This window comes from Trachemys scripta, chromosome 1, assembly GCF_013100865.1.
Source record: "Trachemys scripta elegans isolate TJP31775 chromosome 1, CAS_Tse_1.0, whole genome shotgun sequence".
NCBI classification, from domain to species: Eukaryota; Metazoa; Chordata; order Testudines; family Emydidae; genus Trachemys; species Trachemys scripta.
The window spans coordinates 77,398,690-77,416,380 of record NC_048298.1 but is presented as its reverse complement, the minus strand read 5'-3'; the positions used below and the strand labels follow the sequence as shown (position 1 = coordinate 77,416,380).

General features: G+C 41.6%; 2 protein-coding genes across 11 annotated transcripts in view; both read left to right on the top strand.

Annotated features, from left to right (window-relative positions):
- The first annotated feature begins 3,807 nt into the window (after positions 1-3,807).
- The window catches only part of POC1B (POC1 centriolar protein B), a 142,226-nt gene continuing 128,342 nt past the window's right edge, over positions 3,808-17,691 (top strand). Inside the window, exons 1-4 of one of the 10 annotated variants that reach the window (XM_034772504.1) lie at positions 3,808-3,826; positions 5,156-5,240; positions 14,472-14,643; positions 15,525-15,704. In XM_034772504.1, coding sequence (XP_034628395.1) covers positions 3,824-3,826; positions 5,156-5,240; positions 14,472-14,643; positions 15,525-15,704 — 440 coding nt within the window. In that variant the 5' untranslated portion in view covers positions 3,808-3,823. Of the gene's footprint in view, positions 3,827-3,889; positions 4,109-4,149; positions 4,585-4,641; positions 5,241-10,218; positions 10,327-11,684; positions 11,750-11,881; positions 11,929-14,449; positions 14,644-15,524; positions 15,705-17,691 lie in introns of those variants that run through there. The other 9 variants (XM_034772546.1, XM_034772550.1, XM_034772496.1 and 6 more) reach the window with 9 other exon arrangements.
- On the top strand, positions 5,800-7,757 carry LOC117878326 (polypeptide N-acetylgalactosaminyltransferase 4-like). The gene has a single exon (XM_034772483.1). The coding sequence runs from the start codon at positions 5,982-5,984 to the stop codon at positions 7,731-7,733; it is 1,752 nt and encodes a 583-aa protein (XP_034628374.1). The 5' UTR covers positions 5,800-5,981; the 3' UTR covers positions 7,734-7,757.

Sequence of the window (17,691 nt, the reverse complement as noted above, 5' to 3'; positions counted from 1 at the left end):
CAAATGAGCACCTCCAATCCAAAGGCTTTGTCTCCCAAGTGCCCCTGTTCATCCATGCTTTGCCCATCCCTAAGGCTTCCTCCTCTCCAAGTTACTCACTGTATCTGTCCCCCAAGGGGGAAGGAGAAGAAATTGCGGCCTGTTGGCAGGCCAGCAGCTGGGACTCCATTCTCCAATCTGCACAGCTCATTGTCTACTCAGGCAGCCGGCAGGTTCCTAACTCTGCCCTATTGTGACACAGAGCTAGCTGGGAAGGGAAGAGGAGCTCAGGCAGGGTAAGAGTTGAGCTGGCTGTGAACAAGTGTCTGCTTCTTCAACCCCCTGCCTGCCTACCGGGGGAGGGGGAGGGCAGACAGTGGCAAGCCAAGAGACATTGCTGCTGTCTCAAGCCTACTGAGATGCTTCACTAATCAATAGCCTGCAAGCAGGGTGGTGGTGAAGTTCTGAGAGGCACAGTATTGTAGTTAAGGGTAAACGCAGGTAAACAGTTTGTTAGTCTACCCACTTATTTTTTTTACCATTACACCACTGGTGAGGCCTGCAACAGCCACTCTCCTCTGCTACTTCTCTTCCTTTCTCTGTAGTCAGCTGAAATTTAGGAGGCGAGAGGACAGATCCCCATTGCTGAGCAATGGAATACAATTTCCCAGTTCTCGAGAAGGAACACTCTTCCCTCTACTCCTTAAGACCCCTACCTCTGCTTCCTAATCATATTCATAGCTTCCAAGTTTTATGCAGATCCATGTAACATTTTATGTAAATTAGCTCATGAAATAATTTGCACATGACTGTAAACTTCAGCTTAAGGCCAATAAACCTTGCAGCGAGCACAAACTGGGATAAGACATGGAGTTGCACAAAACTTGGCAGGTGGGTGGAGGGCTGGAGGCTAAAGTGTGTCGGGGGGTGTAGGGGGAGAAGGTGAAGAGAGAATTGTTAAGGGACAATGCCTAGACTACTAGCTTTGATTTTTGCCTCCCCTTTAGCTACCTTACAAAAGTGCTTTGGACCAGGACAGGAAAAGGCCTGTGATCCCAGGCAATCAAAAGAACTCTGGTGGGTTTAAAAGGGAACATTCGACCAAGGGTAGCTGTTTAGGGGAAACAGACTGAGATACGTGACACTCCACTAAGGGTGCCTGAAGAAGTTAGTCCTGCCTAGGATACAATCAGGGAACGGGAACGGAAGCCTTTAGGTAAGATCAATAGTCTACACGTCTTCTTAAAATCCTTTTTTAAATTTTAACTGCTTTGTTCCTACTATTAAAATAAATAATATTCTGGTTTTAAGAAGGCTGTCTCATTGTATACAACCAATTACAGCCTCCCTAAGGGAAGAACTGTGCAGGTACCCAAACACTGTCAGCCCTGCAGGGCAAGCCTGGTTTATAGACCAGGCTTTGAGCTACAGTACACCGTGGGGCTGCACTCAGAGGCCTGAAGTGCAGCTAGTCCCCTAACTATGACACCAAGATTTTCAAAAGTGACCAATGAGCTTTAGTATCCAACTTGGGACACCTTTTAAAGGAGCCAGATTTTCAGAGGAGAGGTGATCAGCCCTTTCTTACAATTTGGATCCCTTAAGGTCTCAAGTTGGATACCCAGAAATCACTAGGAAAATCAAAAGTTTCTTAAAATCTTGGCCTTTGATATCTTCTGCTCTCCCCCACAACCACATACTCCCAAAGCCCACCAAAGTCAACAAATCAAAAGAAACATGAAGTTTATAGACCAAACCATTGTAGGGATATGAGCCAAAATTTAAATTTCCTGACTAGAATGAGATGTAGTATGTGAAATTTTAGGAGGATTAACTTTGTTGGGGGTAGCTGTGTGTGGGGAGAGAGAAGGGGTTGAAAATCAGGCTTGTAATTGGAAACTAGCCCAAACTATGAAGTGGTTACTGCCACTCCATAATAAGCTCACCTTATGTGTCTCTACCAAAATATCAAATAACAAATAATGTGTTATTTTAGAAAGAGCTTCTAACTAAAATTCTCAGTGCAAATATGAAAGTTTGCCAAATCTGTTTACAGAAGCCCCAAAAATTTCATAAATGTTTACCATGAAAATGAGATTCATAAAATGACCAATAGGAAACTACGATGCAACCTAAGGTCCTCCCAAATCTTGCCCTTTTCCTGGTCCCTAGCCTTCCCATATCCTGGCAGCAAAATTTTAAGCCCCATCTCACCCTTTGTCTATGCTTTATCAAATGCTCAAGGTGCAACCCCTCCTCCTTTTAGCATTGATTCATTTCTTCTGTTGGGGAATCTCCTCAGTAACAGCCACCAGTTCCAATTACTTAAACAGAGCAATAATATTTGTCATAGAAAATACAGAAAAGTAAATCGTATAGAATAAAAGCGTACTAAGCTAGCCTATATTACATTACCTTTTCTGTAAGTGTTTTCTCCTTTCCTTGAGATCAGTAAGCAGTCTCCTTCGTGATTGCTCTATTCGGGGTTTATCCATTTCTTCCTGTCTGGCTTTAAGGAATGCAACATCTGGGAGAAGGAGTTTTTGTGATCTGATTCAGGCCATAGCCCATTAAATGATGGGTAAACAAATTTTGGATTCTGACCATTTTCAGCCATTTCTATACATATTTTTATGGCAAGAGTCAATAGCTAGGTCTGTTACCTGTAGGTTTAATGTTTTTTTTTTAATTGGACAAGTACTGTTCAGTCTTGAAGAAATGCTGCTGCTGTTAGTTTTGCAATGTTTCTTTTGGGGAGGAGCTGCAGGAAAGCAAGCAGCAGGAAAGGCTGATCTATCTTCGTGTCTCTAACTAGTCAGTTTGTGGGTTAGAGTTTCTCCCTGGGTATTGGTGAAAGAGCTTGTGTGCTGCTTGACTGCCTTTGTTCAAGGAGTGGTGTAAATCTGTCTTCGAGGATTTATATACCCTCCTCTATTACTGTAATTTCTGATCACCTCAATCTTTGAGATATTGATTTTATACAGTGTAAATTAAAATAAGTAACCCTATTTAAAATACTTAGATTCTTCTGCATCACTGATTTCTTCTATAAGGGGAAACAAACCTGCAAGCCCCTGAAATCGGCTACTGCGCAGCAGATTCCCTAAGTATGTGGAGTTCATTCACCATCATACTTCTTCAGGTAAAAGTAATTTTGGCAGAATTCATTTTTTTTAAATTTTAAGCATTTTTTAAAAATTGAATACAATTTTCACAGTTGTGGGAAATTATGGGGGAAGACAATTATTTAATGACAATGACCAGTGAGATTTTAAAAGTTAAAGTTTTCTAACTGTTAAAATACAAACTGTCAATACCACCTGTTAAACTATACAAAGTGGACAGCCTTCAATTAAACTCTTGTCCTCAAGCAGCATTTTGCTTACGATGCCTGTCCTACGCTTTGAGTGGTGCAGATGAATGACTTTTTTCAACCCTGCGCGTGAAATTTAAATTCACTGACATTTGCCCACATTTACCGTACAAATCTCCTTGGGCAACAATTCTCCTTTCCCCGCCCAACAGCTCCCTCGCCACAGCACGGATGGAGCATGGCTGATCGAGGGGATTTGCCTCTAACGCTCCCTGAATCTTAAGGCGCTAGGAAGGAAGGTGGGTCCCCCCAGAGTGCAGCTCCCCAAGCTGGCTCGGCGGGGTGATTCCCGGCCTACTTGCGTGGCCCGCTCCTCCCCCGGGCGGCGGGTCAGCAGCGCAAGCACCGTTGGGCGTTCAGTCCCGCTGGGCTCGTGCTGCAGCGAGGGCGGGGGCAGGCCAGGGGCTAGAGCCGTAGCGCGCGCCTCTCTGGGGCCGTGAGGACTGCGCAGAGAGGGGGACACGGACGCTCATGGTAACCAAGCAACTGGGAGGGGGGGGGTCACTGTCTCTTTAAGGGCGAGTCGAGTGCCTATCACATGGATGCGGCTCTAAGCTCGGCGCCGCGCTTACAGGGTTGGATGGGGCCCGCAGCCAGCCAGGGGCTGCAGCTAGGGTCGAATTCGGGACTCGACTAGTCGGGTCTGGAGCGCGGGGGGTTTGACTGGGCCGCGGCGCGGCTGCTGGTGTTTCAGGGCAGGGGATCGCAGCGCCTCGAGCGGGCGCGCCGGGCCCCTGTCCCATGGCGTCTGTGCTGGTAAGGGGGCGGGCCTGGGGAGACGCTGCCCGCCTAGCCCCGTTCCTGGGGCAGAGGGAAGGGAGGGACCCGGTAGCTCTGCTGTGCGCGCTGGGGGAGCCCCGGACAGCCGCCCGCCCGGCCCCGAACTGATGAGCGTGTCTCCGGCTGGGCACCAAGCGGCGGAGTAGGCTGGGGCCCGCGCCTTCTGGCCCCGCCCCATGCGCTGCCCCTTCTCCACCGGGACCCGCTAGTGCCCGTTCTTTTCCTCTACTCCTGCTGTTACCGCTAAGGGCAGCGCTCAGCTGCACGGTGATGGGCGTCTGGGGAGTGGTGGACGCTCCTCAGTGAGCGAACTGGCCAACTGGAAAGGGGCCTGGAGCCCAAAGAGAACGGGGAAAAGTTTGTCACAGCTCGCTCTGCCGATGGAAAATCCCTGCCCTTGAAACAGGGAGGGCGGGGGCCGTCCAACAGCTGTTCCAGGGTTTTCGTTTGCGGTAACCAAATCAAAACACATTCAAAACGCCCTCTCACTCTGATTTGTCAGAGGAGAGTTACAGTCCCTTAAAGGGGAGCAGGAGGGTGGCCTTGCATATGATTTGCTATATCAGTCCTGTTTGTTGCAGGGCGTTTTACTGCCCTCCAGGGCCGGATTCCACACGGGCGGCAGGTTGTTGCTCGGGAACATCTGTGCTATAGGGACATTCTGTAGGGCCTGTCTTCTCGGGATTTTTCTCCATGTCAACATCTAGAGACCAGCACTTATGCCTGGGCCTCTTAGCTGTCACCGCACTTCTCAGAACAATGCAACCTTGAGCAGCGTTCTAGCTTTTAGGATGCTTTGCAGTACTCTCCTTCCCCACTGTTATTATAATGGAAGGAAGTTTTATTCAGGGCCAAGGCGCTGCTGCTTTCCCAGAATCTATAAATTGTATCTGAGAGAAGCTACCTCCTTTCAATATTGATCTTGGTGTGATCTTAACATGGCGACTTCCGGGTTGACATAGAGAACAAAAATCAGGTGGTGACTCAAAACTGAGTTCTCAGATATTACTTCTTCTTCTCCAGGAGGATCCTATCTTAATTCGTCCCTTTAAAGGCCATAAAGCTGCAGTCACCGGCGTTGACTTCAGCCCGACCACCACGGCACTTGGTGAGTTTGTTACCTTTGGTTGCGCGTTAAAGTGCCAGCTTGTGCTGAACGCTTTGTGTAGGATCCAGACGCCCAGCTCCTGCTACGGGACTGTACTCAATGGGGAGGAGGGTACAGTGCCGCTGGAGCGCACGGAGGAGGAGGAGCGAGAGGATGGCTACAGGTGGGTGGCCCCTACAGGTTGTCGCTTGGGCAGGAGGCCGTGTTTGCTCTCCGGGATGACTGAGGAAACTTTCTCAGCGGCTTCCGGAGAAGCGTGCTTGTGTGGCTGCGGGTCTAGCTCCGGCTCCCGTCGGGTGGGGCTGACGGAGGCGGGGCTGGCGCACAGGGTGGGAGGGGGGAGGCGTTTCTCTGGGTCAGACGGGCGAAAGGCTCTCTGCCCCTTTCTTAAGCGACAACTTTTTGAGCAAACCACAAGGCGGAGGGAGAGTGCCCGAGGGAGGGGTTTGTCCTGGGGACAGAGAGGAGGAAGTAAGGCACGAGAGAACTGAGGCGGGGGCGTTCTGCACAGGAGGAGGGGAGGGACGCTGCTTCGTTGTTTTTTTTTGCTCCTCCGCATCCCCGCTCCGGACTCTATATCCGGGAAGAAGAGGACCTGCTGCAACCCTCCCGCCCCCGTCCCCAGCAGCCTGAGCCCGGAACTGCTGCCCGTCCGCGGCTCCCGGCAGTGCCAGGAAGGGGCAGAGCGTTGCAAGAACTTACAGCTCTCTCGTCTGCCCGCGGCTGGTTTAATCGCTTGCAATGAGGATCCGTCTGGCCAGAAGATGGACTTGGCTTGGCAGAAGCTGCCTGTTGCTTGGCCTCTTGATGGTTGCCTACTTCGTAGTGGAGCTGTCTGTTTCTACCTTCCATGCCTCCTCCACCGGAGGCAGCGTCACCAATGGGAGATGGGAGAGGCACTTTTCTAATAGAGCAGAAAAAGCAGAGGATTTGGCTCGTCCAGTTTATGAAAAATCCCCCCCTGATTCTTCTGCGCCAGGAGAATGGGGTAAGGCCGCTCGTCCACAATTGACTCCTGAGGAAAAGAAACTTGAAGAAGAGCTGATTGAAAAATATGCAATTAATATTTATTTGAGTGACAAAATATCTCTACATCGTCACATACAGGACAATCGAATGTATGAATGTAAAGCCAAATCTTACAACTATAGAAAACTTCCAACTACATCCGTTATAATTGCTTTCTATAATGAAGCTTGGTCAACCTTACTGCGGACAGTTCACAGCGTTCTTGAAACATCTCCTGCAGTACTTCTAAAAGAAATTATACTAGTGGATGACTTGAGCGATAAAATATATCTGAAGGCTGAACTTGAAAAGTACATTAGTAACCTGAAAAGAGTTCGTTTGATAAGAACCAGCAAACGAGAAGGACTGGTTCGTGCACGCTTAATTGGAGCTACCTTTGCTACTGGTGATGTCCTCACATTCCTAGACTGTCATTGTGAGTGTAACTCTGGTTGGCTGGAACCACTTTTAGAGAGGATTGCTGAGAATGAGACTGTGATCATTTGTCCTGTTATAGATACCATTGATTGGAATACATTTGAATTCTACATGCAGACGGGTGAGCCCATGATTGGGGGATTTGACTGGCGATTGACATTTCAGTGGCATTCTGTGCCTGAACATGAACGTCAAAGATGGAAATCTAAAACTGACCCAATTAGATCCCCAACTATGGCTGGTGGGCTATTTGCAGTTAGTAAGAAGTATTTTGAGTATCTTGGTACATATGACACAGGGATGGATGTCTGGGGTGGGGAGAATTTAGAACTATCATTCAGGGTGTGGCAATGTGGCGGCACCTTGGAGATCCATCCTTGTTCCCATGTAGGCCATGTGTTTCCAAAGCGGGCTCCATATGCGAGGCCAAATTTCCTTCAGAACACTGCACGTGCTGCCGAAGTGTGGATGGATGAATATAAAGAACATTTTTACAATAGAAATCCTCCAGCAAGAAAAGAAAATTATGGTGATATTTCTGAAAGAAAACTAGTAAGAGAGCGTTTGAAATGTAAGAGTTTTGACTGGTATTTGAAAAATATTTTTTCCAACTTACATGTACCAGAGGATCGTCCAGGCTGGCATGGAGCTATCCACAGTATGGGAATATCATCAGAATGTCTCGATTACAATTCACCTGAACATAATCCTACTGGGACTTACGTGTCTCTCTTTGGATGTCATGGTCAAGGAGGCAATCAGTTCTTTGAATATACATCGAGTAAAGAAATTAGGTTTAACTCTGTGACTGAACTATGTGCTGAAGTCCCTGAACAAAAGGACTTAATTGGCATGAGGAACTGCCCAAAAGATAGATCCCCTATCCCAGAAAATATCATATGGCATTTTAAAGAGGATGGGACTATTTATCATCCTCATTCAGGAAAGTGCCTTAGTGCTTATCGTACTTCTGAGGGTCGGCCTGATGTGCAAATGAGGACTTGTAATGCTGCAGATAAAAATCAAATTTGGAAGTTTGAGAAATAAAATAGCCACTGATGATAGTTATTACCTGAAGAACTTCAGAGTAAATTAGTGGCTGGCTATGCTTTGATACATGGATGTCCTCTGAGAGCCTTCCCTATAGTAGTTTAGGAACTGAATCTCTTATGCTGAAGTGTACGAAAGTGGGTTGGCAAATACTGGGAATTAATATTTAAAAGTGCCTTTTCATACTGACTTAAGGTTTCTATTTTTGTAGAGTTCTGATTCATTAAATTCACAGAATAAATAATACGGTAGTACATGGCTGAGTTAACATTGGTGTGGGAAGTCGAACCTTAATCCTTAGTACGTTGTATAATCATCCAGGTGTTTACTTTATTGGAGATCTGCCAACTCCTAAGGGTGTTGAAGAGGTCATATTATTTTGAAAGGAATGAAAGTTTCTATTTTCTAACTACTTGGAAGACGGGAAACATTAGGACTGACCGTGCTTCATTCTCTAATTCATATCCCTCTCCACACGTGAACACCTCTTCAGTCTTGCCCTAGTTCCTGAAAGCAACTTGGTTCTTCAACACCTCCTTCCTCCCCCCCACCCACCCCAATGCTAGAGGTAGTGAGGTAGTGGAACTAGGAAGATGGGCTAGCAGTATGAGAATGTTGGCCAGGTGGAGGTTGGGGGTGGGAAGGGGATGGTTAGGGGTGGGAGACTATAGAGTGTGTGTGGTGCATTTATCTTGAGTGTGAGAGAGAAAAGGATGGGTGTCATGTTGACATCTGTTTCTCATCTTTGAATTCTCAGAACTAGTATGCACATCCTGAGTGCTCTAAGCATTAGCTAGTACTCAATTTCTGGACACTTGTTTATTTTCTCAACACTACCATTATGTTTACATAATCTTTTGCATTCTTTCTTGTGTTGTGTTTTATTTTTTTTGTTTGTTTTTAAATATATGTAATATTTTATATACCAGTATGTTAGGAGGTTAAGGAAAGAGGTGCTTGTGTAGGTCTTTTCATAGTGATATTAAGGCGGTGGTTCTCCACCTATTTACTGTTGCGGGCTGCATATGCAGCTCTCTATGTTTTATGTAGGCCACATTCACTCAATATGTATACGGCCTGTGTGGCCCTGAGGATGTCACGTGGGCTGCAGCTGTGTGCTGATTGGTCTGCAAGCGACCTGCAGTTTGAGAACCATTGCATTAAGGTGTTTCTTTAAATATGTGATCCTAGATAGGATGTTCAAATAAAGTTTCTTAGGTGTATGATCATTGGATTGCATATTCTAGAAAAAGTACAATGCCAGTACCAAGCGTGTTGGGGCCTCTGCATGATTCTTTGAGGCATTGGCTTAAGCTTTGGCAAATCCAGGGTGGTTTTTTTTTGTTTGTTTGTTTTTTTTCTTTTTCCTGTATTCATCTTGTGCTGTCTATCAGTAGCCACCAGATACCAAAACTTGATCTTGGATTGACAGCTCTTACCTTCAGATAGTCACAAATTAATGACAGGAAGTGAGTAATAAAAATCTGGGGAAGGTCTAGTGGGATATAGTAGGTGGTGTTGGTTCATTACAGCCAGGGCTAGGCAGAAGGGAAAGGAGATGGCTATTTGGAGGGAGAAAGTGGGGTCGTAAAAGGGCTAGGGACTTTCTAGCAATAATGAGGGAAGAGGGAAAAGGGTGTGTGTTCAGGGGTATTTCTAAGGACTTTTGAAGGATTGGAGGGAAAGAAGTGGCCAGCAAGTTGAGGCAAGAGTCTCTGGGGCTGGGCTGAAAGAGGGACTAGATGAGGAAGATTCTGGATTAGTAGTGTAGTGCAGGGCCATACTAAAAATGATTGCCACTATGTGGCACTGGGCATTATAAGTCTCTCTGTAATTTATTTTAAAATGACTAATTTGAAGTCTGATTTGTATAAATTGGTACAGAATAAGGGAATTGTAACATTATATTGATCAGCAAGGCACTCCTTGGCACATTCACCAAACCTGATGTGCCAAGGAATACCTCTGCATTCCTTTGTAGACCTACTCCTTTGAGAGACTACAGCCCATGACATTCTGAAAGAGCAAGCTTTATATGGTCACATGTATTTGTGAAAGCCTTACCATAAATAAATTTGTTTCAGCATGCACACTTCCAAATGGATTCATGCTTGCATACGCATCTACCTTGTATGCCATGCATACTTATTTAGTGAGGGAAATGAAATACTGTGCGTGCAGACTATGCAATTTTTATTCAATTCTAACATTTATTATTTTTTTAAAACCTAGAAAATATTGTGCTCCTCTTGGAGGACTATTTTATGAATTGGAAGTTTAAAAATAAGTTGTTGAGCTATCTGAGCAGAAAATAAGAATGAACAAGTTTCTTAAATATTACACTTTTTTCAATGCACTTATAACTGACAAACAATTCAAGAGAATTTTCTTATCCCATATTTCAGGTTTTTTAAACAGAAAAATAAGACTAAGAATGCAACACTTCTGTCCAATCGGAGCAATTTTTAAAATATAAATATCTAATAGGAACTTGGAAATGGCAATCTCAACCGTAACTGAAGCATTGCTACTGTAATCTTTTAATTCTGTGTGCAGATTTCTGGAAAATCTGATACTCTGAGAAACAAAGGTATAAATATATCTATTTTTAATTCTATCATAGTTTTATGAGAATTTTGGGGGAAATAAAATTACTGTATGTGGATTTTAAACTACTGATTTTAAATGACAAAAGAAACTATGTAAATTTAACATTGATTAAATGTAATTTTTTTTTAAAACAGTAATAAAAATTATAATTGAACGTCGGTTAGTTTTCTGGCTTTTGTTTTGTTTTTGATCTTTTCCACTTATATTAGTGCCCACTACATTTAGAATGAACTCCAGTATTTTGGCATTTTATAAAGGTTAATAATATTAAACCTCTTCTGCTTAATACCCAATAAAGATTCGGAATTTAAGCAGCCTCTCCATCCCTTTGGCAGAAATTTATTTATCATCAAATAGAAACTCCTTAGAATTACAGTGGTAAATACATATACAACAGTAACTAATGATGAAAGAATATTTGATAGAGGCGTAGTTGTTTTAATGTCCCCATTTGATTTGAATATTTAAGTTCATCTACACTGTAATTCCTATTTTACTGCATGACCTCGTTACAGCAAGGTAGCCTCCTGATATAGTTGAGCATTAAGTAGATGTTTAACTGTCTATCAGTTCTACAAAAGGTCAAAGTTGTAGAACAGTTCAGTCCTACTAAATCTTGTTAACAATATCAGCACTGCTGTGGTGTTCGGGGTGGGGGGGGGGGTGGTCGAGTAAGTAGGAGTTCCACTCTAGATGGAACCTTACTGTCTTTGATAGACGTGATCAATGTGGCCAATTATTTTTATTCTGAATTTGGCAGTATTGAGGGGTGGGGGAAGAAGTAAGTCCAGATGTCTTTATTTACTGCCAAAGAGGTATCCTTGATTGAGTGCCCTTTTACTAATAATTGCAGTCCAGAAATGTATAAAACTGGTGTTTGCATAGACTATCGTTCCATTGTTGGATGTGCAAGTCTTTGATTCATATGAAGAAAAGCAAAATATGTAAAGAAAAATCTATTGTTAATTTCTATTGCCTGTATCATTAGATACTTAAGTAAAACTGTGGTTGTAATATTGTTTTTTGTATGCAGACAAGAATCAACAATGTTATGACATGAGGTTTGTGCACAGTCAAGTTTTTGCCCTGTTAAAACATGATTGTTTTAGTGTAGAAGGGTAGTTAACTAGAACCATGTTCAAACATGAAAGGTGTTCACATACACCAGACGTGCTCATGTTATAAACTGTTTTACAAAACTAGTCTATGGACCCACCTAGTGTGTTTAAAGGGTGTAACATGGCAATGTATCATATCTATATAAAGATCAGACAGCATTATACCACACTACATTTTCCAGTGTTGATACATCCAGTAACACATTTTGTTACAATTAGGCTTGGTCTACAATGGCTTGGGACATCATATTTAGCTCCCGCCTGGGAAGAGCCATGTTTAAATAGGTATTTTAACATTTTATTTGAAATTTGTAGAACTTAATGCATTTATAATATCTTATGGGGGGGGGAAAATGGTGCAAAAAGGGAAACAATTTTACAAATAATTCTGTGAAATACTTTGCTTGGATAACTCAGAGAACCATCTTAAACTGGAATAAAGAAACAGAAGAATTAATTTAAAGGTAATAATTATTAATCACTTATAAAGTGCATTTTGTTACAGATAAAGAATAATTTAAATTCGGTTGCAGCTAATATGGTTTCAACACCACTGTTGAAGAGAGAAGTTGTTGCTGTTAACAACATTAACCATAGATGTATTTATAATACATCTCTACCTCGATATAACGCTGTCCTCGGGAGCCAAAAAATCTTACTGCGTTATAGGTGAAACCAGGTTATATCGAACTTGCTTTGATCCACCAGAGTGCGCAGCCCTGCTCCTTCGGAGCACTGCTTTACTGCATTATATCCGAATTCGTGTTATATCGGGTCGCGTTATATCGGGCTAGAGGTGTAATTCTTTCCCGCCATGTCTTAATTTATATATTATTGTGCTAAGGTATTCCAGAGGTTTAAGATAGTGTGAAATCTTATGTAGAAGGTACACCACAGTTAGTCCCAATTCCTGAGATAGCCTGACTATTTCTGCTTCCAGGATTCCATTGAAATTAATGGAACTCAGTTCTCTTTCCAGAATCGGGGCCCTAGTTAAGGATGGAATGAGAGCTTCAGCTCAGAATTTCCTTTCTTTTCATTGTGCTCATCTCATGTCTACCTCTCTGTCTCCTTTTTTTTTTTTTTTCCCCAGCTTAATATAAACAATTACTTATTTGTGGTAGTAAAGCAGTAAAAGGAAGGAATTAGAATGCAATTTAAAAATATGTTAATGTCTGAAAGCAAGGAAGAGGGCCAGTGCTATGTGCTTATGCTCCAGGGGTTGCTGGTGGTTTGTGGATTATATTTAGTTTAGAAAGTAGTGGCCTAATAAATAATCTGTCCCATTATTTCAAAGGTGGTGAACTCAAATTCTCTCTTCTACAGCCAAAAAAAAAGACACAAAATATTATCAGAGCCTACTATAAGTTTTTCTAAATTTGAAAGTACGTTATTTTATCACATACCTACAAACCACACATCCTCCAAAGTAGGGGATCCAGGGGTAACACCTTGCCTCAGAGACTACCCTTCTCCTTGGCTTCTGGGAAAAGCGGGGATTAGATCCATGGAGAGAACTGTGTAGACTCTACTGGGGGGGCTCATCATCTTATGTACTAGTCTTGTCTTGTGCTGTATATGTCTCTTTAAATTTAGAGGTTTCTTCTTCATCTCTTGCTTCCCAAATTACTGCCGTCACTGGTGCAAGTTGGGCAGAGAAGTATTAACTTTTTCACATCTTCTGCAATTGCAAGGGAGATCCTATTCGCCCATCCCCTCTTTTCCCACTTGCAGTGAGGAAGGAATTATTTGTTTCTTCTCTCCTTTCTTTTTTTTTTCCTTTCTGATTACGCCATCCCCACCCGCTACACACAAGTCATTCCCATGCCTTCCCTGCCTTCATCTTTTCCAAGCACTGACATAGAACTTTACCTAGGGTGACCAGATGTCCCGTTTTTTGGGACTCTTTCTTATATAGGTGCCTATTACCTCCCCTCCTGCCCCCACTCCCATCCTGTTTTTTCACAGTTGCTATCTGGTAACCCTAACTTTACCAGACTGGTCATTTTCATTCAGCTGCTCAGAAACTTCCAGACAAAGTCTGGAAAACATTTTGCTTAGAAAGTTAAACACATCATTATACTGAATTATGTCCAGTATATGATCAACTGTTCTGACTGCAAAGACACACAAATATGTTCCAGTGCTTGCTGCTGTTTAACCAACAGCCTCAGTTTCCCATTAAATTCACATGAACTCAAAGAATGTGCAAAATGTTCAAACTTGAGTACTTAGATACCTAATTACTTTTTTGGACACGTTTGTTCCAATTTAGGTGACTGAAACAGATATTAGGAGTGGAATTTTCAAGTAGAGGTTTAGCACAAGCCTACCTCTGTGGAGTTAGGCCAACACTTAGTGCTTTTTGAAAATCCCACAGTAGAGACGGAACTTTAGGCACCCATCTGTGAAAATGTGGCTCATGTCACCACTGTGACTTTAAATAGCTGCAGATAGAAAAGGCAGTATTCGCTAGCCTGTTTCCAGATGTTTTAAATTTTGTTCAGCATTGTCAAACCTGTGTTATAGTTATTGGAATATTTACAGTATTTTCATCTTCTAAGTGCTTTGCACCCTAATTTGCTCAATACACCTCAAAAATAATGTCCTTATTTTACAGATGAGAAAATTTAGAGTGACTTGTCTGAAGTCACAGTGAGCCAATGTTAGTGTCAAAATGTCTGTTTAGGAGTTCCTGGCTGGCTCCCAGACTTTGTACTAGGGCCACTAGACCAAACCGTTCTCTCAAAACATTAAATAGATAATAAATTCAGTGGCATTGACAAAATCTGCAGTAATTGTTTTTGTAGGCATTTTGTGTCATTTGACTTCCATATTAAAAATTAACAGATTGTTAATGATAGTGGAATTTAAGGTACTGTCACCAGTTAAGTATGTAACTATTATGTATATTTTAAATTTGAATAATTATCAGAATTCTTATAATTTCAAGTGATGTTGTTGTTTGCTTTTAACAGAAAATAGCTTTCAAATTATTTTTTGCCAGCCTCATCTTCTTTGGATAGATTTCTTATGATATGGAATTTGAAGCCACAGTCCAGAGCTTTCAGATTTGTGGGTCACGTGGAAGCTGTGACCAGTGTACAGTTTTCACCAGATGGGCACCTCGTGGCATCTGCTTCTCAGGATCGGACTGTTAGACTATGGATTCCCTGTGTGTGAGTATAACTGAAGTGTATTGGTTATATATTTTGATACTGCAGTACCAACATAGGAGAAACTTCAGATCTGTAGATTATTGCCCCCTTCCCACGTCAGGTGGTCTTGAGGGATAATGGGAGTCTGTGGGCAGCTGGAAGCAAGGTTCTTCATTCTCGTTGGTTCCTCTGCAGTTCTATAAGAGTACAGAAATTAGGAGGCCTTAGCTCAAGGCAGGCAAGAATGAGTGGGTAGCAGGAGGAGGAAGGCCTAAATTCACGTGGCAGTGTTTCTTTCAAACTCAAAGGATACATTTACTTAAATGGGAGTTGTACGGCTAAAATTCTGTGCAACCGTTTGCAATTTGGGGGTAAGTGTTGAAGGAAGCCAAGACAACACAGCAACTTTTATTCATTCAATCAAAATTTGTCGGTTCCTTTAGAGAAAAATGGTAGTGATTATGAACAAAAAATATTTTAAAGACATTTTACAGTATAGAGGCTAGTGTTTACCTTCACTCTTAAGATTGTTAGATTATTACAGTCTATTAAAATATTTTTATTTCATTAATTACATATTCTGAACTAAATAGCAAGGCAAATGCTGGCAAGGCAAAGTACTTTTATGTTTTAGAGTTAGTCATCTAGATAAATAAACTTCTGCTAGATTAGAAAACCTGTTTTTTTTTTTTTTTTTTTTTTTTTTTTTTTTTTTCAAAAATGTCTGTGGACTTTAGACAAAACCACATAATCAGGTTTCACCAAGAGAGATTGTTCTTGTGTTTAGGTGTATTAAGGGAGAAATAGATTAATTTTGATCTTTTAATCAGTGTCAGATTATTATTGAGTTTTATATCCTCTACAAGGTTAATATTGTGTAAAATGTTAACGTATATTTTCAGTCATGGAGAATCTTCAGCCCTGAAAGCCCATACTGCACCTGTCCGTAGTGTGAACTTCTCACATGATGGCCAGTTCCTAGTTACAGCGTCCAATGACAAATCAATAAAAGTATGGAGTGTCTACCGGCAGCGCCTTTTGTTTTCCTTATCCCAGCACACACACTGGGTTCGCTGTGCCAAGTGAGTGTTGTGTTATTGTGTTCTTTCATAGTGCGTTTGTAAAGGAGGAGCATTATATGCCAATTTCCTTGTTTAGAACTTCAAACAAGGCATTTTATTCTCCAGAGGCTGAACAAGCATGCAGAAAAATGTGTAAATGATAGAAAGCTGTTAAATGTGAATGATGTATCATAAGGTATGTTATTTCATTTTAATAAGTTTAGTGCTATAGGCCCAGATTTTTAAAGGTACTTAGGTGTTGCTGAGCTCAGTGTACAATGCCTAACTGATTTAGAAACCAAAATCCCCTTGCCAGTTGCTGGAATTTGGGCACCTAAGTTCCTAAACCCCCTTTGAAAATGAAATTTAGCCTCCTAAATCATTTAGGCTTTGTACATTGAGCTCAGCATGCCTAAATACCTTTAAATATCTGGGCTATAATACTTAAATATATCTAGTTGTTATCACTGTACACAACAAATATTGAAAAAATAATAATATATATGGGAATTTTGTTTTTGAAGAAAAAGTAAGACTTACTGTATTTTTATCCTGTTTTTCCTATATTCTGTATGTGTAATTGTGTTTGAAACTTATGTTTTAGCTTTTCCACATACATACAGTTTCTTTCAAATTCCTATTTTTCTCTTCGGATAGTAAGGTTACATAGGGATGGTTACAAGCCAAAGTAGAAAGCAGGTTGTTATTTATGACTTACAGAAGTGGATAGTGCACCAGAAAATGTCTTTAAATGCACAGTTGGTTGCAGTGTTGAGGCTGTGTTGGTCCCAGGATATGACACTGACAAGGGAAGGATGAGGTAATGTGTTTTATTGGGCCAACTTCTTTTGGTGAAAGAGCCGTGCTTTCGAGCTGCACAGTGCACTTCAGAGGAAGAAGAGCTCTGTGCATCTCTTTCACCATCAGAATTTGGCCCAATAAAAGACAATAACTCGTTCACCTGGTCTCTCTTTAAATAAAGCAAACAATAGGGTTGGCTCACTATTTAAAGACAGGTTTCAGAGTAGCAGCCATGTTAGTCTGTATCTGCAAAAAGAACAGGAGTACTTGTGGCACTTAAGAGACTAACAAATTTATTTGAGCATAAGCTTTCGGAAATAAATTTGTTAGTCTCTAAGGTGCCACAAATACTCCTGTTCTTTTTACTTAAAGACAGAGCAAATCTCCAAGGACAGTGAGAGGGGAATTGCCCATTACTGTTCTGCTTGGCTCTAAAGAAGAGGTTCATCAATTGTTTGATTAACATCAGCATTGATATTGAATTTTGAAAAATATGAATATATTCTGATAGCAACGCATAATGAAATTCACTATAGAACACTAGAGGACTCAACTGGTGAAAAGAAGAACAGAACCATAAGGCAATCAGATTTGAAAACTCCCAGAGGATTACAGAAGTGCAATACTGCACCTGTATTTAAAAAAGAGAAGTAATGAATACTGGAGAAACTAGACTAATAAGTTTGACTTTGATTCATGAAAACTTTTAAAAATAAGAAACAAAACAAATCAGATTAACCAGTCTGAGAGAGTTTAGGGTAATTATTGATGGATCATTGTTAGTTTAGAAAGACTTACTTAGTGAAAACTCGCAAGCATGTGTACGTTTAATACCATTAAAATATTTATGGTAGAGAAAGCCTTAGTTTAAAATTTAAATGCAGAGTTCTAGTATGACACTCTGTTTTCATTCACTTGTAATGTTTCTGCAAATTTCTCCTTTAGAGCTGAAACTTTCATACTTGGATTCAGCCTACAGGTCATTCTTCTACCCCCTCCCCCATTCAGCTGTATCGGTGTTTAAAAATATATTTTAGTTTTTAGATTTCAGGGGTGGAAAAGGGTTTTTATATATATATATATATATATATATATATATATAAATGGTGTAGGAAGAGGTAATCTTTTCTGCCTAGTTTTGCGAACTTGAGGTTTCTCAGTAAGTATAACACCCTTAAACTGAAAACTGAGATTGTCCTAGAAAATA